At 37.8% G+C, this 24,452-nt stretch overlaps 1 protein-coding gene across 1 annotated transcript; it reads left to right on the forward strand.

The window, feature by feature from the left end:
* The first annotated feature begins 11,794 nt into the window (after positions 1–11,794).
* Positions 11,795–19,258, forward strand: LOC149775414 (cytochrome b-c1 complex subunit 9-like). The gene is made up of 2 exons (XM_089943582.1): positions 11,795–11,986; positions 18,618–19,258. Exons 1-2 carry the CDS (start codon positions 11,831–11,833, stop codon positions 18,675–18,677), a joined length of 216 nt encoding a protein of 71 aa, XP_089799708.1. The 5' UTR covers positions 11,795–11,830; the 3' UTR covers positions 18,678–19,258.
* The last annotated feature ends 5,194 nt before the right edge of the window (positions 19,259–24,452 follow it).

A 24,452-nucleotide genomic window follows, 5' to 3' on the forward strand; every position in this document is an offset into this window, starting at 1 on the left:
TATGGCGAGGACTTGGGAACGGATTCTTCTGCAATCTCTATTAAAATAGATGTAAAATGCTGAATGGTGTCGTCAACATTGAAAACTGTATCCTCATTCAGCCTAGTTTTACAGAGTGTTTCAAACTTGGCCCAGTCGGCCTTCTTTAAATTCCATTGTGGAATTACTTCATCGACTGTAGAGTTAAGATTTACAAGAAAGATTGGGAAGTGATCGCTGCTGTGAAGGTCATCAGCGACCTTCCATTCATAGTCCAAAAGCAGAGAAGGAGAACAAATTGTCAAATCGATGCTTGTGTATGTACCCGTGCCTGGGTGTAAATATGTAGGTGTTTTGGTATTATATAGACACAGATCGTGTCTAGAAATAAAGTCTTCAAAACTTTGTGACCTCTGTCACTTATATGATTTGATCCCCATAAAATATTATGGGCATTAAAATCCCCGAGTAAAACAAAGGGTGCGGGAAGCTGTTGAACAAGATTGTCGAGTTCGTTTGGTACTAGGTTAGTGTTTGGTGGTAAATAAATAGAGCAAAATGTAATCACTCGATGTAGAGTGACGCTTACAGCAATGGCTTGTAAATTGGTGTTTAAAGGAATGAAGCTATGAGGAGCTCTCTTGTTTACAATAACAGAAACTCCTCCTGATGCCCTATCAACATTTGGAGAGCAGGTGTTAAACAGGGAGTAGTTTTTAAATGTGATATTGTCTGTATCTTTCAAGAATGTTTCTTGAAGGCATAGTACCGCAGGATCATGTTCGTTTAAAAGCAGGAGAATATCATTGTAATTTGCTTTAAGTCCTCGACAATTCCATTGTATGATAGTGTTTTTCATTATAAATTTAAATTAAAGATTGTGGAGCTAGGTTAGACCTTTCGCAGAGGGAATTTGTTTTGTTATTTCTCTGGAGGAAGTACGGGGGTGAATTTTTTGTTTGTAGGTCTGGAGTTCCCTTGGGCGCATGGAGCAGATTCTTCTGCATCCATGCTCTCGATGTCTCCAAACCTGTTATAAAGTTTGATGGGGTCATCTGACCCCTTTTGTTGCCTGTTTCCGTGAGATTTTTTACTCTTTGGTGATTTAGGTTGTTGGGTATTATTAAATGTAGTCTGAGTGGATGCCGTGTTTTTCTGTGCTTGGTAATGGGGGGTGTTTGAATTTGGTGTTGAATCGGGTGCTTCTGTTTGTGTTTGAGCGTCCTTCGTTGTTTTAGGATTGCTCTTCACTACAGTGGAGAAGGATGGGCCAGGATGGGCTGTTTTTGCCTGTACAAGTTTTCTGGCTTCTGGATAGGGAATATTATTTGTGTATTTTACCCTCCGAACGAAAAGCTGATTTCCGCATATCTCCTAAACCATGTTATCGCTGTCGAGCGACGCCTCGGTACACTGGATACAAGACCTATGAGTCGTTAGATTATCATTTTTCGAAAATGGAGTTTCACCGTGACTTTCCCTTTGGTGAATGGGATATATTTGTTCCAGATCTCCTTTTATAGCAACGTTGACAGTGTCAATATACGACTAACTGACGGGTAAATAGTGAGGATGTACAAATTCACGGTGAACGTGATAGTTGTTTCCACCTTCCTCGTCAGAGTTCGTGACATAATCTACTTTGAAAGGAGTGCCAATCAGTAATGGTACGGAAGTGTTTTCCACCACATTGTACTTGACCACATCGTAGTACACAAAGATCAAATTAAGTCCTTGGTTCAGTTCTACCGGGAAAGGAAATATGTTTCACAAATTTTAAGTTGTTGTCAGTGATTGGGATTTCTCTTATGTTCTTGACATCCTTGATCATCTTGAGGTCCCCTCCCAAATTTGCCATACAATTAATGGCAAATTCTAATATCTATACTTTTTTTCCTCACTTTCTAATTTCAGCATTAGACGACGCGCCACTCTATGGTACTAAATGGTCACACGTTTGATTAGTTTGGTCAGAACTTTGTCAAATGTTGCAATGAAAATGCCAGCAATCGCGTCCACCAGATGTTGACCACTAAAATAATGTCCAAAGTTCATTTTAAACTGATAGATGTACAATGTATGAGTTATGTCGCGTACTGGTCGATTCGCAGTGAATTCTTTATATTGTTTAGTGGTAATCATGGTTTGTTATACTGCTACGTCCAGAACTTCGACCTCAAAAGTGTTTTGAGTTTCAGTGATGTTTTTGATTTGTGTAGGGTGAATGATTTCCACCAAAACCACTACTAAATGGGCTTCGTGATCCAATTGGATGGCTTGAGGTAATTTGGCCGTGTAACAACACAAAGTGTCATTGGGAAAAAGCTCCATGGAACTGTCACCGGGTAACGTTAAGTGAAATTGATTGTTGTTGCTCATTATTCCAGAGTTCTGTGGCTATCCGAGGGGTCACTGGAAGTCAGAGGAGTGTCTTTGACCAAACTGTTATTGTTGTTGTTGGGGTGGTGACTGACGTTGGGCACAAGGCTCTCGTTGTTCTCGTTCGAGGAATACTTTAAGGAAGTATTGGGAAGAAGGTAACCTATCCTTTGGCTAAGTATAATAGTCCACAATTGTTTGTCTCCTTGTTGAAAACTCAAATTGACAATGGCCGCACCGATGATACAATATACCACAAAGATTTGGCAAAAAAAGACGATTTTGTTTAAGGCACACGTTCTCAACACCACACCCACAAGGGTTGTTTTTGTAAATCGTGCAGAGAACTGGGTGAAGGAATGGTCACTGCGGTGGTAGCGGTAGCTGAGGATGCGTAGAAGGGCATGATACTCATTTCTTTTTATAGTCGATGACAGAATCAAAACTGGGAGGATATCCTTTCCAGCGTACTTTGACTTCTTTGACACGGCGTTTTCCCACTTTTCGGGTTCTTCGTTCGAGAATGCTTTCGATGTCGTACACGTCGTCTTCATTTTTAATTACGCGTTGTAACTCGATCAAGTAAAACGTTCCTTTTAACACTTCCCCGTTCATATCTTCCAATAGACGGTAGGATGACAACCACGCACTCGTCCGGTGACACGAAACAATTTGGTGGTCCAGTTGGGTAAGTAACCTTTGTCGAACGTGCGTTTGGTTTTGCCAATGCGTACCCAATCTCCTACTGCAAACACTCCACTTTCATGGGGACAGTCACTGTCGGGTACGTACCAAACAGGCGCTCGAAAACGGTCACTTCGTTGTCAGAAGTCATTCCTTGGGGGGCACGTCCAATGCATCGATGGTAAGATTGGTTGTACGATAGAACCAGGTGTGGTAAGATGTCGATGCACTTGAGAGTGTGGTGATGCGTACACTATTTCCACATACGTTCTTTCAAGGTGTGTTTAAAACGTTCCACTTTGTCGAAGAGGGTGACGACCACTTGGTTTCAACACCAGTTGGAGGGCTCATACTAATTCACTGGTCGATTTGGAAGTCAATGCCACGACCCAGGCAAATTTGGAAAAGACGTCGATGAAACAAGAAAAACTATTTGTAGTTACGATTGTAGGTGGCCAAATGAGAGACATCGGCTAATCGGCTTGCCATTGATGATCGATACCCTCTACTAGGGTGCGATGTCTGTAAAATTATCATCGAATGGGTTTTTGTAAAGTGTACTTGGCTTGTTCTTGTAACCATCGTTCCACTTGAGGTAAACGTAGACTTTTCAGACGGCTTTTGGCAGCAAGATACAATTTCTGAACTGCTCCGTAACATGCTGGATGGGATGGATCATAGCAAATGGTGGCTAACACCTTCTCCATTTTTTAATAAGTCATCCACTCTTCGCTGATGATATTTTGGATGGGGCACGAGAGGGTTGTTTGGAAACGACTTTACGTGTCCGAGGGGCAAAGGGTGTAGAAGTCGAAGGTAGTGTTGGTGGTGGAGGTGGTAATGGAATGGCTTTGCTCATCTTTTCTTTTTTCTCCTCTGGTTTCCTTTCTTTCTTTTCACTTCTGTCGAAGGAGGAGTGGGCATCATCTTTTTAACCCAAGCTTTTAGTTCTTCTCGTTGGGTGTCGGGGAAGGGGGTCAACACGTACGCTGCAATCTTACAAGGAATGGGTGCTGCTGATGGTGTTTGAAAGACTTCTCATACTTCTACTTCCTCAGGCATTCGTATGGTTGCGTCTGTCTTAGCCTCTGGGGGTGATGATGGCAGTGATGGTGATGGACTTTTCATAAAGTCCTTACAATCTTTCAGAATGGGTAGAGCTGTTTTGTCTAAAGCTTTCTGGTGAAAGAGTTGCAGTCATTGCAAGAGTTGACCTACTTTTGCGAATTTTCTGTTTCGGACAAGTCCTTTGCGATCAATCAACGACTGCAAGTCGTGTTTTAATGAGACAACTCGGTCAAATTCGGATTGGGAGGCAAATGCGGGGACCGTTGTTCTTGCCAACAATGGTATTCCATACATCGTTTGTAAGGCAATAAAGCCAGGTTTGTCGTTCCATTCGATTTCACTGGTCTCGCCTGAGACTTTTGGACTCCTGAGGTCCCTTTATCTTGCTCCCATGAGTCATCCCAGCATCGTCCCCAATACTACTTTCAGCAAGGGTCCTAACAACAGAGGCAAAATTCCTCCGCGTTGTACCAACATCTTTGACGAATGGGCATTTTCTTTTGAACCATTTGGCAATGAACGTGACGATGATTGGATAAGCATTTTTGTCTGGTGTTTAGACAAAGGTATCGTACCTCTCAAGACGTTTAAACAACATTCACACACAGTATCGATTGCATCTTTTGGAGTCAATTTTAATGAGTCTTTTTCGGATGGGCGGTGAAGCTGTGGACAAAACGGACAACATGTCCCAATGTTTGACTAAACGAGGAGGCAGTCCATTCATTTTCTTTCCTTTGGGTTTAGAAGAGGGGTGGCTCCTGGAGGGTGACATCTTTTGGTGTTAAGGAGCAAAATCACTGATGCCCATTCTTTTCCTGTAGCCTTTTTTTCTACTGGAACGCCTCGCTACTGATTGTCTTTACGACGTGTCAACTTGATGACAGGAACCACGTGTCGTGGAGGGTTTCCCAACGGACTAAATCGGGACAGTTTTTGCTTGGACAAATCCAGTAAACTCTGTAACACGCAAGATCTCTCTTGGACTTTTATTTTGGGAGCAGGTACTTTGTGAACAGCTGCTACTGCAGCTAAAGAGGAGGAGGGTGACACCGTTGCAGGAAACGTTTTTGGAGAGGCGAGTTTCCATTGTTTCATCAAATGAGGAAGAATGGGTGTCAAATTGGGTGGCAGGCATCACCAACAACGGAGAAGTGGAATAACCTGAGGATACTGGAGAGGCGGTGACCGTCACTGCAGGTCGTGGTTTGCGAATGTAAGGTTGAGTCCTGGCAGAAGTGTCTCACTTGCGAGTAGAAGCTGTTTTCTTGGGGCATTTCTTTTTGGGGGACGTTTCTTTTTCTGTTTCTGTGGACTTTTCATTTTCTGGGGTTGTGACCTGGTCTTGACACCACTGCTCTTTTTCTTCTTTGAGCTTCGTTTGGCTTTTTTTCGGAGTAGCTTTGTTCTTGGGGAGAACTTTGGGGGCATTAGGATCCCATTTTAAGAGGGAGCAAATGATGACACATCCTAAAGAACCACTCCTTCCAAATTTCAAAATGATTTGCTTTTTGATTTGCGTGTCGATGAGGAGATCGTCCAACTGTGTCAAGGCTACTTTGCTTCTGTCAAATAAACGTTTCGTTTGACGAGGAATGTGAATGATGCATTACAGTAATTAACTTGCTGTCACTGTAAACAATCGTAAAACATCTTTGAGACTGGATTCTAAGACACAAGCACGTATTTTGGGATCTTTTTCGCGACCTATGACGTACAAGACACGAATAAATTTGACGGGAAGATGAGACTGAAGAAACGTTATGTTGACACTGTGTGAGACAGACCCAAAGTGTCCGAGGATTTTATGGATATCTTTTGTTAAGTCGACGAAGGGAACGTGGACAGGACAGGCCCTTCGTCTTGACACCAGTGGTGAAACAAATGGGTACGAAATCGCAAATAGTCGGGATTGGTGGGTTTTAAATCCACGAGTAAATAGGTGTGTGGGGTTTGATTGGCATCGTCGTGCTCATGAGTCAACCACTGCGTTCCTATCTGTGTGGCTAAGACTTGCACTTGCGATTTATCTCGAGGGCTTTTAAACAAGACCACGTAATGAGCATTGAGACTGGTGGTATGATGGGCTTTACTTTTTGAAAAATAATTTGAGTAATGTAAATGACACTGGCATTACGATGATGCCCTTTGTGCGTGAACCGCAGTTTAATTTCTTCTTCGTCCTCTCCTAACATGTCATCGAAAATGACCAGAGGGGTTCGACGGCGGTCAGACACGATTCCGTTGTCTTCACTAGGAATGCCTTCCAGAAACACCATGGAATCGCCTTGACTTTCTCGCAAGAGGCTGTACGCCGATTGCCACTCTTTGTAATACCACACGATCCGTTGATGTGGACGATCGATCAAATTATGTTTATGTTCGATCAGACATTTGACGAATTCGGTTTGCCTTAACACTAGGCCAGGCAATTAACATGTTAAAGGGATGGCGAAGATACAAGGCCTCCCAGCTGGTACGAGCTAAGTGTTTGTCGATGACTTTGAAATTGGAGGAAAAGGGAGCAGAGACAGCAGAGGTAGCCATTGTGCAAGGAATGTCACTTGTGACACGAAGACAGACAAGACAAGAGTTTTTATCTTTTACAGAACACGTTTGTTGCATGTTAAACTGGAACAACACGAAATACAAAAATACATAAAAGCCAAATGGTTAATAACAATGATAAAATACAGATCAAAGCGATCAAAGTGGAATATAAACAAGTCACTGTAGAACATGTTTTAGTAACCAAGGTGTCCTAGGGACAGTGCATAATGTTCGTATTGTCTCTACATTGGGTACAGTCACACAGGTGTCCTCCAGTAATGGTTTTTAGGGAATGTCCATGACAGTCCTGTCCTGAAGGGAGTGGTTGTCATCGGTGACGGGTTCTTCTGGCTCTGTCACTAACACAGGTTTAAAAGTTACTTTTTCCTTCGACGTTTGAATTGAGGATCACAACTCTTTAGCATAATGGGCGACTTCTTTGGTCCAAGTCTCAAAATCTCATTTTTTCCAGTCACATACATACGTCTAATGAGGGTGTAAGTCACAAGCTACACACACATCGTCATACACATCTTCGGCACCTACAAGTTGACGAATCATTTTTCCCGTAGAGGTCGAGAAGTATCCAGATGAAAACGCAAGGCTTTGAATAACATGCGTATCGCGTGCTCATTTTAAAGGACCACTTTCATAACTTTTTTGGTGGCAAGTACTGTTGGTAAAGAGTCCACAAGGAATCGGCTGGTAAACGAAACCCTAGAAAGCAAGTCACTTAGACACACACAACACGACGACCCCAATTAAATGGACACAGCTCTTGTGATAAATGTTGGTTATCTTCCACTGTTTTTAATATTCTCATTGATTTTCTTCCACGGAATCTGTTGTATCATTTCTGATAAAGGTTGTGGCATGGTAGCCCGTTTTATACCCTCTTTTGTCGCAGGTAATAAGTGTACGTTCTGCAACAGAGATGATCGTATGTTCTAAGATGATCTAGTGACCAATATAAATTGTTTAATCACTAGTTCACACGCTACACATCGAATAGAATTTTCCTCTTAAGACAAAGTTCGATAACGTAAAAGATTTTGGTAATCCTCTAACTCTTCCTCTGGAACTCGTTGTCGTATGACCAACATGTAACAAGTAGAATGAGTAGACATCAAAGTCTTCTGGTCCACGTCCAGTTGAACAATGTCTGACCATTGGCACGTTTTCAAATGAATCAGTCCTCTCATGGTAGGTATGGTAGAAGAAGTAGTTATAGCAAAGTTCCCATGATGCTTTACTGCATCACTGAGGTCGCAGCGTACGGCATCGCTCTCATCGCAAGGCACAACATCACACTCCACTTGAGAATCACCGAACTTGAATGATGCTTGTTTAAAAGGATTCAGCTTTCTCGCTTGGTCTTGGTAGTGACAATGAGCTATAGATCTTGGACGTTGTCCCTTTTTATATGCTGACCAATACTGATGTGACCGTACGGTAAAGTGAAGTGATTGGGAAGCCGTGCTCTGTTCTGGTAGACGATTTGACGCGGCTTTTCCAAGCGTCGACTGACGATTTGGTGAGTGGGTAACAATCTTGTGCGGTTCGTAGGTGGTCGCTTTAAAGTTTCCATCCTCTCCAGACTGCAACGCCAAAGTTCACCACCCGGCTTGTGCGATAATTCAGTGCCAAGACTTTCAGTTTACATTCCGTGTGCACTTCGCCTTGTTTGTCCCAGTATTTGTAGCCGTACTTTTAGGACCGCCACTAGTGAAACTTAAAATCTTGTCATCGAGGTGTTCGTCTGTCCAGGCTCCTAAACGGTCTCCTTTGATGTCATGGTGACGTTGAACCGGGAGATCGATGTAGATTCAGCTCTCGGTGTCAAAGTACAGGACGCGATCGCCTAACAGTACTAAAGCAGCGAGCACGGGCTGTCACGTAAGCCGCAATGATGACATTTCCAAATTCGTCGGCTTGTATAACGTCCAGTTTTTCTTCGTAATTGACCAGTATCAAGTCCTTACGAAGGATGTCCACGTGTTTCATGTATTTGGTTTTGGCGTGAATCATCTGAAAGTAGCGGGAAGGTTCTGTCAAATACTCTGTCTTGGGTAAACACGGTCATTGTCCCTATACAATCCCAATACTTTTGTCCGTACATAGTCCCAAGGTGTTTCTGACTGAGATTTCCCTTGTCCGTATATGGGCCGGGGTGAGGTCTGTAATGTATTTTCCCATTATCCATATAGAACTCACGGTACTAATTTAGTTCCCATAGTAAACCTATGCAAACACGATGATATTAAATATTCAATAACTTAAAATCAAACATATATTTAGCATTATAGACGAAACCTAGATGTCAGCTTCTGTGTAGAGGAAAGGATATGAGCCGCGGCATGTTCTGAACCTGCATGTGTTTGAAACATGTGCTTTCAATTCCGCACCAAACAGTCAGGTGCTGATTTTAGTAATGAGTGTTCCAAACTCAAGACTGTTAAAGGACTGACATTCGATCAATAAAACAATGTCGCTATTTTTTTTTCTTCTCACTTACAACTAGGATAAGCTCTCAAAATATTCTTTTTCCTGCAGCATAACTTTCATTAGTAACCAATCCTGGTCAGACTAACCCATACATACTCTATTTTAGGTTCACCCATTTCCAGGATGGTTCCGTATTTATATACCATTAGTAAGTGTGTCTATATCGTCCCCCTTCACTACTGGTATCTGATGCTTGGATCTAAAGGGAGATAATAAGTCTTGCAACATGTAATTTGATAGCGGAGATCTCTTTACAAGTTTTCCACCAGGCAATCGAGGACATGGTTTCGGGCATGTGTATTGCCAGCTTTGGAAGCAAGATACATTCCACAATCGCAAAAAAGTACCAAGAGTGTAAACGAGGACCTTCATACAAATCATGATTTTACGTTATGCGAGGCAGAAATAATTGGGAGAAGCAAGATTTTACCATTTTTCCAACCGAGGACGTCCCCGGTTGGAGGAGTGTCCTCGGTACGTTGGTGTGTAATCTCATGAATGTCCTCGGTTTACACGAAATGCAAACACACACACACACACACACACACACACACACACACACACACACACTCACACACACACACAAACGCACACACCATGGGTGTGTCGAATATCTAAAGCGCTCAAGTTTGATGTTTACCGTAAATATCTAACAATGCTATTTAATGAATCTTTGGGACATAATTTCTTTTCTTTCTTTAAAAAACGAAACAAAATATAAATATATTAAAGATTTGTTGAGAAATCGTACAATCAGTGAAATGTTTCCAGCTCGAAGCAAATGCATCCTTAAATATGTCTTTTCAGTCCGTCTTTTATAATTATAAATACTCGAAATTTACTTTATTCCACCATGATATTCACTGCTGATTTACACGATGTTAACTTCCTCTCAACAAGAACTTCGGTGGACTATCACTGATGCTTTCATGTTGTCTTGAAATTCAAGGCTGACATGTATATTATTTCTTTGCTTTATTCCCTTTGCATAGGTATCGTTTTCTATACTATACTTTGAATTAATGTATGTATGAGGTTTTAATTATTATGTTTTTAAACATAAAACCCCTTACAAATTATCCATAGAGGATTGAACCCCACCCCCACACCACCCCCACCCCCCGTGTGTACAAAGGTTTTCCTTTTATGCTTTTTAAAAACCAAACCACGAACAATTTGTCCCTAGGGTCAGACCCACCTCCACCCTCTAAAATAATTTTCTTTGCAATAAGTCATGCATATGCTTCCTTGATCTTTATTGGTGCATACCTAAACGACTTTTCCAAGGGGCCCGGAGTGGCCGAGTGGTCTAAAGCGCTGTCCGTCACGGATCACTGCCATCTCACCTCTGTCTGCGTGGATTCGAGTCCAAGGCTCGACAAATGTGGATATGTGAGAAAGCTTGCCGGTAGCTTCTCGTGGGTCGGTGGTTCTTTCCGGGGTTTTCCCGGTTCTTCCTCCACCATTAATACTGGCCGCCATGTATAGCCTATCTTGTGCTGAAAAATGGCGTTAAACCCTATAACAACAACAACAACAACAATAACAGCTTTTCCATATATGCGTGCTACAATTAAAATATACGCATGAATTAATTCAAATCAATATAGAGTATATAAATTGTCATATACTTAGGGATGTTCTCCTGAAAGTGAATGATAATTGATAATATTGGACACCAGTTATATTAAGCTCGACCTACGTAATTACTTATGAAACTACCTGCATTATGTTTTGTTTGTTTTTGTAAAACCAGACTGTATGCATACAACATTGTACATTATTGTTGTGTTGGAATGATAATACATATCAATCAATACAATTTTAGTTTGCAATGGAAATCCAGTTTTTAAATGGCTTCTATTAGATCGTCTAAAACTATCAGATGTACATGTATTTTATTTTTTGCAATGATTTATTGCACCTCCAGTGTTACACATCTATTAGTAGGTACTAAAAGAATCAAACTAACGAGAACACAAAGAAATACCACCCAAAGAAATTCATAAAAGCAGGCTGCGAAGTGTCCACAAATAAATAAATGAGAGTAAATAAATATTTAAAGAAGTTTAGATGCTTTCCAGGGATATGAATGAACTACTGGGAGATCTGCTTAACACAGAAAGAGGCAAAGACTTCAAAAACAGAATGAAGTCATACCTCACTGTGAGCTATATCTATTTAGTTTTCAAATGTTTCCAAATTGATCATAGCAATACGTTTTAAAATCACAAACTTTTACTCGCATTGGACCATGACTATATTGAAATACACCAGAGCTGAATCGAAGATATTTTTATTCAGTACTGTAGACGTAAATGTATTCATAATTAACTGAATCGTCTCTATTGAATTAGAATACATGTTTATCCGAAATTCTTGCCTTTGCTGAAAGCGTTATTAAGATGTATCAATATGAGTTACCTCCCATGCAGAAAGATCTCCACTCGATAGATAGATTTTATTACTTCATCACACATATAAAAAAATAGTTCTCATATAAAGATAAAATTTATTTAGATAGTTCTTCTAATATTAAAAAGAGCATGAATGAAGTAAAATACGATTTGTGTTTTTTATGTATTTTGTAAAAGATATGATTGAAGGAGCTAGTAATTTTACGTCACCTTGTGAAAGTAGTTCAACTTCTTTAGAAACAGAAGACATGGGGGTCAACACAGTCAGTATCGCCACGAAAATCTACCAAACACTGTTTCGTCGTACATCGATGTTTACGCTCACAATTGTTGTTGGAGCCCTGTTCTTTGAGAGAGCTTTCGATGAGGGCACCGAATACATCTTTGACAGAATTAACGCAGGAGTAAGCAACCGAATTTACATTTGTCTCATGCAACACCTGTGAAGGGCAACCCTGTCCATAGCATCAATATTGTATATATATATATATATATATATATATATATATATATATATATATATCTTACATAGACGTAGGCGCTGATTATTTGAAGATGATTTGCATCTACATGAAAGAAACATTAGTCCTACATTGTAAGACAGCGCATGTTTTTACTTTAGTGTCTTATTACCCAAATAACGGCCTTGTATAGTCCTACTTGTAAGACCTCGACGCTGATATTTATGTTGTGGGCGTCAAGGTCTTAGAGCCGAACTAACGGCACTGTGTAGCGTGTTTTGATGTAGGTTAACATCATTACGAAAGTCAAATTTTCACGCAACTGACAACTAAACTAACAACGCTTTTCTGCAAAGTAGGGTCATAATGTTTTAGTCAGACTTTACTTACTCTGATATCTTTTCTCTTATAAATTAAAATTCTTACAAAAGAAATGGACCCGTTTTCAAGTTTCGTTGGCCTACATTTCACTTCACTGGAAAGCGATGAAAGTCAGGAAGGCAGAAATTGGGTTAAGTTGAAATATTATTCTGTAATGAAACAAACAAAAATATATTATTCCTATTGGAATTGTAAGCAATGGTTTGTTTCATTCAAGAAACATATCCCCAACATGAACCTACTTGAACTTCGGCATACTTCGACTACCGTCGCATTGCAACAAATTCAGATGTATGTCAGCGTTAATGTGAAAATGCGATTTGCTAGTGTCATATTTTCATTCCGCCAGGATAAACAACAAACAGTAAATATATTAATTACACATATATTAGTGGAAGAGTGTTAATATAGGCTGTCAAGTGTGAGAGATGTTCCTGAAACTTGATTACTCATTCTGATGTCAATGACATCAGAACACGCTTTACAAGGCCATTATTTGGATAGTAAGACATAGCACTAAAACAAAAACATGTGCTATGTCTTACATTGTAGGACTACGTCCTTGTATAGGGTGTTCTGATGTTGGTTAACATCGGAATGAGTAGTCAGAGTTTTGGGAATATCTAGCAAACGATAAAGTATACAACTCCCACAATAACTCGCACCCTGACAACTCGCCAACCCACTTATACCACAGAGACAGGCGTGGATCCCATTTGTTTTAACCAAAACATACCAATAAATTGATCCGTGTTTGTTGAACTTGAAGAAAATCGCGATCAAAATTGGTAACTGAAATGCTGATATATTGCTTGTTTTATGGTTAAAAACGGTAGATATGAGTTGCAAATTTTAATGAAGATTATGAAATTATGAACTTTTAATAAGAAGTCATATAACTTGTTGTTCCTTTCTTTCCAAACAACATTCTTAGTACACCGTAATTAAAGATATTGATGGAAATTTCAATCAGTGAAAGTGTCACAGATGCCTAGTGTAGGCAGTACATTAATATTTAATTCCAATTAAATAATTTTTATTAAGCAAAATTTGTGTTTTAGTTCTTTCTTTTAGTTTTCTAAAGTGTAATCATCATAAATGCAATGTGTATTTAAATGTAAAATGTGTCAATCTACCATAACAGCTATGTCCATGAGCATTTCTCTGAGAACCTAATTAAGTGCTGACTGAGTTTTTAAAACTGACTTGCTGAAGTATTTGTTGTATTGTTGCACTAATTTAAAAGCTGTCTTCCTTTGTATTATCATGTTAATTATGTCTTTTGAATCAAATAAAGGTAGTGGAATAAAAGAAAACTTAAATGTAAATCCTACATAGTTAAAATCTAATGCCACCACTCGTATGTCAGCTGAACTTGCTTCATTCGATCAATCAAATACTGTTATAAATGTTATTGTGTATGTAACTTAATTCAGCAACCTTAAAAATATCCAACTCATTTATAACTGTGACCAACAATAGCAAGGCAACCAAGTGAAATGAATGCTTCGTAAAGAGCTTGGTTGAACAGATACATACCATTAAGGGCAATCAAGTTTCAGAGAATTCCTGGACTGGCACTTAGAAATATCCTCAAGCATGATAAGTTTCACTGTTACTTCCAGTGATATTGTGACATCAATATTGTACTAATTGAACAATACAAAACTTGCGTTTCAACTAGACAATTATCTCACGAAATAAATGTCGCTAGATTTTGAAAAAAATTGAATTTTGTTTGGTGGTGTGTCAACAGTTAGTTTAGTTCCCTGTTTCATTGACTCCCTATTTGGTGCTATACAATTAAATAACACTATGGGAACCAGACTAATCAACAAAACAAAAAGCAGTGATGTAATACACAGATGTTTTTGTGCACATGTGATGGTTGTTAAAACCAGTTGGATCTATGTTAATGATCTTTCACATGTTGGACATTATGAAAATAAATGTAATTTATACTGAATCACAAACAACTTCATTAGAAAAAGTGTGTTATGAACATTTGTTATCAACTTATGAACGCGATTGTTAAATGAGGATCTAGTCATTACACAGCCCAGTTCCCTAGCCCCCCACCCCTTTTGGTTTTCTCGATGCATATTGGATTTTTGGAAGGTCCCTCTGTAACTTATGCCCTTGTTTACAGAATGATCTATGTTTGTGGACCTCATTATGAACGAGTTGTTGAGGGGGTGGTGTACGTGTGGGACAATTTCTTGCAAACTTAGAAACTTGGATTAAGTTGCAATATTGTTCTAAGGTAAACATTTCCATCATTGAAATAAGGTATTTATTTGTATTATTCTAAAAGATAAATAGGATTTTATGGGTTATAAGTTTAAGAAGGTCATGGAGTGGTTCTTCATGCTCAAATATAGAATCATAATTTCATATGCATTTTCAAATGTGGGATATTTTTGTATGCTTTATGAATATCACTGTCCTTAATTAAAGGACAAAGGACTTTCTTGATACATATTAGATTTTCTACCAAAAACAACACGTGATCCAATGTTTTCAGAAATGACATATCACTGTGTAGAATTGACTGACATGGTGCTTTTTATCATAATTTTGCTCTTGGGAGATAATTTTTCTGGCCCAAAGAATTTAATTGGGGAAAAATCATGTTGGTATTACTATTCTTATAAAATTGATCACTTGTATTAAAAATACTAGATTTAGAGTATGACCTATTTTTAAAAAGTTCATTATGAATTTTCATTTCCTTGAATGTACTGTTTTTGGGAATTCAGAACTTCTGCATCCTTCATAGTCTGTTGGATGTGCAAATAATTGGAGAGAGAAGACAAAAAGTTACAGGGGAAAGGTTTCATTTTCAGTATTTTGTCATTCTTACCATTATCGAACAGGTTATAAATATTGGTCAGAATAAGCTGAATATCAATATTCTCATAAAGTGTGTTTGAAAAATTACTGTTAAAGTAAAAATGCCTATTTATCAGACAGAATTTCAATACTTTGATGATACAGATTTAATTATAAAAAAATATCAAAAGTATGTCCTGTAAATTTGCTTAAATTATAATAAAAAAGAACCACTGATGAACATCAATAAATGACAGATCACATCAAACTTTTTAACACTGTTCACACTTCTGAACAGTGCTACTGATGTGAGACACATTGCTATCACACTAGTAGCAGACGGGGTGCCTATTATGGCGCAAAGTTGTTGCCCCATCAGAATAGTTGGTAAGGATTTTCATGAGGACTTACTGATTGGAAATAAAAGAATTTGTTGTATCATGTCTTTATTGTACATAAATGTATCTTTTGGTTCATTTAATAGCTGATAATGTTAGGATTTTCAACGTATTTCTCTCTGACTTGTTCTTGATAATGTAAACGGATGTGATTGGGACATCACTGAGAGATACATTCTCTTGAGAACTGGGAGTTTGACACTGCATCAAAATAGGGTGTGAAACATTACTCTGATTGTGAAGAAATCGCTAAAAATTGTAATACAGTGGTCCACCTTTTATATAGTTACCTTTTCTTCACTGGTAAAGTGGCCTTTTAAGATGGGTGGCCTTGCCATCAATGAGAAGTAAATGTATGTGTGCATAGACAAGAATGTTACTTGTAACTTCAAAGCATTTAATATCTCAATTTAAAAGTAATATTTGTTTTTAAAAGTTTCTTCTCAAGAATAGTCTTATTTCAAGTGAACATACATTAATAGTTCTTGATTCTTAAGTGTGAAATGCGAGTGGGGTATTGATGGCATGAGCATTACAAAACCATTGAGAAACATTTAAATCTTGGTACAAATGTCACTTGACATTTAGAATCATTATGTTTCCATTTACATCTTTTTCCGACTGCTGCAGAATACTCTTATCTTTTATGATATTGTTTATTTGGGTCTTTCCAGCATTAAATATTTTGGCAAGAACTTTTGAACAGTTATTGTTGAGTCAAATACTTTTCCACAAAAGAGATTGCACTTGTACATTTCATTGACATTTAAAAAAAAGTAAATGTAACATTTTCAGCATATCACTTAATATAAGTGATATTTGGCTATACAACACACACCACCCAATGAAGCCTATTTGCATTGCCAATGACCTTAAACAACCATATATATATATATATATATATATATATATATATATATATGTGTGTGTGTGTATGTATGTGTGTGTGTGTGTGTATACATGTATATATACATACATACATGTATACATGTATATATATAGTGTTTTTTTCAACAAGTGACTTCATATAAGTCGTATGACTCATCAAGGCAAAAAAAGAGTGAGTCAGAATCCAAACCTATGAGTCTTATTCAAGCCGATGATTAGTCTTCAGCTGCTTTTAAAAAATAATTATATTGTTTAAATACACAACAGAAGTATTAGTTATTTAATATGACTCAAGCCAATAAAGCAGTTCTCTTGCCAGAAGCATCTGAACATTCTATATTTATTAAAAATCTTGTTGATTGTTTCATGTCATCAGAAATAATCTGAGCATATATGACAAGGCTTTTATTGTTGGCTATGTCAATGCTTTCATCTGCCAATGCTGTCACAAATGGCGGATTTTGCAGGTCATGTATAAGATTATCCTCAACAACATTTGATAGGCTGTCTTAGTAACTCTGAACAGGTAGTAGCCAAGTCATACTGAATGGGGGAATTCTTCAGAATGCCAAATGGAATCAATTTCTTCAGTTGTTGAGTCGTGTATTAAAGAAGAGATCTGTATTTTAAAAAAGGGACGTCTTCTACTCTCAGCCAATGTACATACTTAAATAGTACTTTCACAACTATGTCTTGTTTGCAAGAATGTTTTTGTAAAACTGCATTCAAATCTGACTGGTACTGTACAATCAGCAGTTTGTGTTCTGGTAACCCAACATGGCTTGTCAATGTACAGTTCTAAAAGTTGTTTTTTGCACATTTCTTCATGGAGTTTTGTTTTTTTAGCCTCTGTATGGCAAAACACATTCTTCGCTCGACTTAACTTCCTTTTGAAAACGTATCAAGCTGTATGTTGTCAACCATTGCTTCACACAATTATGTTTTATCTTACGAGTAACTGTTACCTCATCTTTGGATGATGAAGGCTCCACTGGTTCAGTAACAATACTATTATCATCAGTCAGTCACAATCTGAAAGATTTCATTTGTTTTGGATCTCTTTTAAATTTTTTTGCCTTGGACGCCACTTTCAGTCAAACACCAACTGTATCTTATAACAATGCAAGGCATACAATTGAGCAAATGGAAATTGTTGCTTCATGGCATGACAAGGGCACATAAAATAAGTTTCTCATGAAATCACTTTAAAATCAAATTTATTTTCCACCTCTTTCTTGGGTGTGGTAATTGTATGGTTCTAACATCCTGTTGCTTCAAATTATGTGACAAGTTACAGGTCACATAAGGTCACCTCCAGACTCCGTGCTCAGTTGTAACCTTATGTATTATGATAAGGTTAGCATAAGAAACTGATGTGCATTTGTTTCCCCTGTTTGGAAAAGTTGTAATCTAGCCATTAAAGTAGTTAGATCAAACCTTTGTTTTGTGTTAATCAGCAAAACTTAACATTGGGGTGCGTCAGTTTACATACCGGCGACAAGTTTTGTGCGTCAAATCGGAAAAGACTGCATATTTAACACATGACACATAGGTAGATAAAACACTGCATATGTATGTCTCGGATTTGGCCAATGTGGGTATGTGAGAAAGCTTGCCAGTAGCTTCTCGAGGGTCGGTGGTTCTTTCTGGGGATTTCCCAGGTTCTTCCTCCACCATTAACACTGGCCACCTTGTATAGCCTATTGTGTGCTGAAAAATGGTGTTTAACCCTACAACAACAACAAATCAGCCTGTCACTTTATAGATGATCCTTCCATAACAAAAATATTACATTGCATTAAACATTTATGGATAATTATATGCACTAGCATAAATATATTCAGAATGTACCCCAATATATTTGGAGTATTCATTGTATTTCTTGAACTTTTTCATTTAATACATAACAGTTGCAAATTGATATTCACATTAAACAATAAATCTTCAGGAAGTTGGCTCAGTAGGGGCAGATAACTATTTCTAGGGAAGGTAAATCTTACCTAGACTGAACAGTATTAAAAAACATAGTAAGTTTGTTTCTGTTGCTTCAGATGTGTTACTCTTTTTCTTTTCAGAAGCAGTATAAGGACTTGAAAAAACAACTAGCTCAGCGAGCTGCAAAAGAAGAAGAATGATAGTGGCTTATTTTAAGGATAATTAAATGTGTGTGGACTTAATATCATCAATGATGATCAACTGCATATCTTTTGCTGAATCAACTTTTCTGCAAGTAATGTGATAGTGACATCCCGAAGTTCAACTGGCCTCATCAGTTTCATGATTTGAAGACCTTCTATGCTCATTGACATAACATGTAAACATTCAGGACTGTTGTAGAAAAACTTGTTCTTGATAGAAAATTTATTTAAAGAAAGACTTTGAACTTGCTAATATCAATTGAAGGACAATGAGAAAGGTAGCATCCTGAAAATGACACCTTTTCACACATTTCTCATGGTTCAGAATAAAAAATTTACTGTCTAAAATTATGCTGTTTAAAAAATAGACTTTGTGAAGACCATGCCAGTTCCAGTATCATTTGAGTTATTGGATGCACTCCTTTTAAAGATTTACTGATTTTATTGCTGAATAATTTTTATGTGAGAAAAATGCTAAGAATTGGTTTATGAGCAAATATTGTACATTTAGATTTTGAATACTTGCAATAAAAATGACAGTGTTAAGATAGTTATTAAATTAAATTGCATGATCTACATGTATTTTTGAGTTTCATTTCTTTGTTTCATTTGTAAGACATGTTTATTTTTTCAAGTATCTGCCACCTCTGTCTGCATGGGTTTGAGTCTCGGATTTGCCCAATGTGGGTATGTGAGAAAGCTTGCCAGTAGCTTCTCGTGGGTCGGTGGTTCTTTCCGGGGTTTTTCCGGGTTCTTCCTCCACCATAAATACTGGCTACCATGTATAGCCTATTGTGTGCTGAAAAATGGCATTAAACCCTACAACAACAGCAACAACAACATCAAATATCTGCATCTGTGTAGCATGTTCAAGTCGTACTGTCTTGATGTCAACATATGCATAAGGATGTGAGGTTTTACTGCCACTTTATCATTGGTCACACTTTTTATGCCACCCTGACACTTTCTGTGAAACGGGCATGTTGTGTTAATCGTCACAATCCATCCATCATATCCATGCAGCTTTAATTATGTTTCGGCTCATTAACTTGTGAAGGACTTAATGGATTGAAATAAATTTGATGTATGGATTTATCCTAGGAATATCGAAGTCAGGTTTGATTTTTTTTCTTTCTATTTTGGTGAAGATTTGACTAAGATACTGTTCCCATTTGACCTGTAGAATTTCATGTATATCATGAATTATATTTCCGGCCAATAATGAAGGTTGAAAAATATTGAAACCATTTTTTGTATGGTGCCACATATGTTGAGTTTTGTTACCTATATTGAGACTGTGTTTCTCATTCCATTATGAAGAAATTTGGTAAACCAGTCGATCTCTTTAAGATTGATGACAAGCTGGAATATGATTGATAGCTAATGGCTGTAGCATGCAGTGGATATGGGAGCTAAATGCCTTTTCCAACGACATACTGATGAGGCAGCCAGCCTGGGTTGGCCACAGTAGATATCTAACCTGCAACCTTTTGATTACTAGTCCAGTGCTCTACTGATTGAGCTTAAACTGCTCAGTCTGCTTAGTAAAATAGTTGGCTGTTATTTAAGCCAGGGCAGTAAAGTAAGGACATAATAGCCAAAATTATGTTCTGGGTCCCTCATGCAGTGGTTTGCATTCCATAGGGACCAATGTAGTAAATCTATCATCTATAGATTGACATAAGCCAGTTTGCATTTGGCTTTGGAAGTTTCCTCTAATTTAAAAGCTGTCGGGTATGTCTCCCCTAGGAGTGCTGTAACTTCTGTGACAATTGTGTGGAAAACCTGTTTTCAACTTCTTTACAACAGTTTAATCAGTTCTATAAAATTTGGTTTGAATGTTTTGTAGGATATGCATTGTTGAAATTGTGTCCTAAGCAGTAGTGTGTCTACTGAAGGAATAACAACAAAAAAAAACATTTTTCAGCTTAATATCGTAATGGCTTTGCCAGTTTTTATAATACTTGGTTTGAATGTTTTCTGGGGAATTATATTTCTGATAAGTGAATTTTGGAGGCAGAAATATATATCAAGATTGTGTCCTGAGTGACTCCTTAAGTCATAGCCTGACTTGCATAGCAACCATATAAAAAAATCTGTTTGCAACTTCATGTCATTAATTTCAGCCATACTTGGTTTCTTAGGATATGCTGTATCAAAACTTGATAATGTGGCCTCCCTAAATATGGTGTGACTTTCTTAGCAACCAGTTGGAAAACTTTATTTCCATCTGTTTCCTCAAATAATAATAATAATAATAATTTGGACTTTGTATAGCGCCTAATTTTCAGAAGCTCTAAGCACTTTATTATATAAGATAATGCAATAACATATACAACAACAAGGTAACAAAAATGAACACAAACTTAAAAACATGCTGAGAATAGCTAAGGAAGTAAACATTAAATTTGTAAGTCTTTTTCTTATAATTGAAATCGGTGAGTTTTTAGAGCATTCTTTAATGAGATTGTCATGTCCTTGTATCTAAGATCTATAAGCAATTTGTTCCATGTAGCTGACCCAGGTATGCCAAAGAATATATGACTTAACTGTAATGGGAAATAATGAGACCATGAGTGTTAGAGACTGCTCCAGTGGCCCAATTGTAATGTTACCTGCCTCGGATGTGGGAGGTCGTGAATTCGAATCCCAGCCGAGTCATACCAAAGACATCCAAAATGGTACTAGCAGAGAACATGGTGTTTATTCAGCTCTATGTACTCTAAGGATGGTCAGAGCAGCCATATTTTGAACTTTCTGAGGTGTCTGTAGAAGATGCTGGGATGAACTCATTATCAGTGAGTTATAATGGTCCAGTCTTGAAAGTACTAATACGTTTTCGTGGCATCATCCAAAAGGAAATGCTAATGGAGCTAATGCTTATCAGCTGCAGGTATGTAGCTTTGCATATGCTCATTACATGTTCATATGATGAGAGGATACTGTCTAGAGTGACTTTTAGGTTTCAGACTGACTATAATGTTGGTATTGCTGATACTTATTGTTTGAGGTAGAGGATATGAATGAGAAAGTCATGGTGTAGTAATCAGTTTTGTCATCATTCTTCTGCAAACTGTTACATGTCATCTATGCTTTGACAACGGAAATGCACCTGTCTACGCTTTGGATGGTAGCCTCAACTTCAGCTGGGTAGCTAGATTTGTATATTTGAGTTATAATTTGAGTGTCATCAGCATACATTTGATGAGACACCAGGTATCAGACTATGACACTTGAGAGTGGCTTAGTGTATAGAATGAAGAAAACGGCCGAAAACACAGCCTTGTGGAACACCGAAATAGATCAATTGTGCTGGGGTGTTTATAAAGATGATATGCAGACGGTACATTGCTAAAAAGACTTTGAATTCAGAAGAGATACGAGTTGGGATAAACCAACTTTTTTAAAGATTTTAAAAAAAAATGAATTAGGAGTAAGAAATGAGTCTTAGTTCTTTAAATCATTCTGATCTACAAGAGTTTGTTTCTTCAACCAAGACTTAACAGTGGCAGTATTGAAAAATGTTGATCTTTTCCTAAGATTTTTTAAATGAAAGCGGTTAGAAACAGGATAGTAGCTTTTAAATCATTAGGTTCAAGTCTTCTTCAAAGAGGTTTTACAGTGGCAGCTTTAAAAAATGATGGAAATTCCCTGGATGAGAGTTTAGTATTGATTTCATTGGTTAATGAAGGCAATATTGAATTGAAGCACTTAAACAGCAGTGATGTCAGAATCGGATCGTGTTTACATGGCTTTGTGATGCTCTTAATCACAATTGTTGGTACCAAATTGATAGAGATGGGTTCAAATGCTCTTAATGGTTGCCGTTGATATTCTGTATCGCAACTGTATGGTGATGATGAGTTAATTGAAACTGTGTTGACAAACTTATTTCTAACAGATTGAACTTTGCCATAGAAGAAATTTGCAAACTGGTCTGGAAGGTTGACTGGACAGAAGTTCATTGGAAGTGGTTGCTGTGGCATGTTTGTTAAGTTATAAATGCAAGAACTTGTCAAATTTTACTGCCGTAGGAGGAAAGGAAGTTATTAGGTTTGCTTGGATGCCATGCTTTTGCTGGGTTATATATGTTATTCAGAGGTTTCTCATAGTAGCAAATGGATGGTTAGGGGCTGATGTTGTTGTTGTGGGGTTTAATGCCATTTTTCAGCACACAATAGGCTATGCATGGTAGCCAGTATTAATGGTGGAGGAAGACCCCGGGAAGAACCACCGACCCACGAGAAGCTACTGACGAGCTTTCTCACATACCCACGTTAGCTGAATCCTTGACTTGAACCCATGCAAACAGAGGTGAGGTGGCAGTGATCTGTAACGGAGAGCGCTTTAGACCACTCGGCCACTCGGGGCCCCCGGTTAGGGGCTGATACATTTAGAAGGCATATGTTAAAGAGGTGATCTGATGCAAGTTCTTGGGACACCAGTGAAGACTAGGATATTGCCATCAAGTATATGAAGAATCCAGTTTAAAATGTGATCATGTTTATGGGTGGGTTGGCTGAGGTTGAAAATGAATAGAATCTAGTTTTGGTGTGTACAGATTGCCAGGACAATTAGAGTGAAAGCTGAAATCTCCAAGATTAGCCAGGTTGCCACCTGTCGAAATTCTTTACTCCAGGAGGTTAGGAAACTGCTGAAAAAATAGATTGTTCTGCTTGTTTTTTGACGATGAGAAGGGCGGTAGATACAGAAAAAATAGACTGATCTTTGTTCCATTGTGAGGGGGGTTTGGACCAGTTCAAATAATGTGTGTTTGAAATTAAAAGCTGTGGTGTAGTTAAGACGGTGAATAAAGGAGTTATTTTTGAGATAACAGCAATGTTACCTCAGTGGCATGGTAGTGACTTGATGGAGTAACTAGAGGGTGTTAGATCTATACACTTTGTATCGCCTGATTTATTTAAACCAATGTTTCTGTTTGGAAAAAAGATCCTGACTGTTGATAAAGTTAACCATTTCTGTACGCCTTACTGGTGGTCCCACTGATTGGATGATGAATAATACAGTGCACAGTCACTGTGATTGATAAGACTTAAAGGTTGACGATTTAAAAGGAATTTGAATATTTTTCCAAATTAACAGAAATGTTAATGGCAAAGTCAGTTTAATAAAACTTGATACATGTTTGTAGATACATGCTTAAGAAAGATTGTCGACTTATTATGTAATTGTGATTGTTATTCATCCTTCAAAATACTGTTTTTTTAATTATATAATTTAAGTACCTGAGCTTTATTAACCAGGCATGCAGTCTAGCTTTTGATGCTTTGCTTATGGACAAAGGGGGAAAAAATGATTACATTCATGTATTGTGTAGCCATGACTTTCATTAGTCTTTACTCACATGCCAGTTTGTAAGAATGACAGCTAAGCATCATATGGTTGAAGTATCCTCTCAAGATAAAATTAATTTGATCAGAGTATGAATCCATGTCTAAACCTAAGTTGATGAAATGAAGAGAAGAGCATGCTGAATTACATGGAGTATTTAAACCCCTCTGTATTTATCATTCATAATTTTAATAGTCTTGTAGCAAAGCTATACCAATATTTCATTCCTTTAATGCTTCTTGAGATGAGGACAGTGTTTACAAGTGTCTCTTTTCAATGCATGTATAACCAAACTGACTTTTAGTGTGGAAAAAAGTAAGATATACAAGTTGAATGGGCAGGAAATAACAGTAGCAGTACAGTACCAATATTAGATTTCTAACTCGTGCAAATTTGGTGTGAGAATTAGTGAAAATATGA

The sequence above is a fragment of the Sinohyriopsis cumingii genome, chromosome 19, assembly GCF_028554795.1.
Source record: "Sinohyriopsis cumingii isolate HCF-2022 chromosome 19, ASM2855479v2, whole genome shotgun sequence".
NCBI lineage: Eukaryota > Metazoa > Mollusca > Bivalvia > Unionida > Unionidae > Sinohyriopsis > Sinohyriopsis cumingii.

Coding starts and splice junctions, on each gene's coding strand:
- LOC149775414 (XM_089943582.1), top strand. CDS start 11,831: ATGGGGGTCAACACAGTCAGTATCGCCACGAAAATCTACCAAACACTG. Junction 11,987..18,617: donor TTGACAGAATTAACGCAGGA/GTAAGCAACCGA, acceptor TTTTCTTTTCAG/AAGCAGTATAAGGACTTGAA.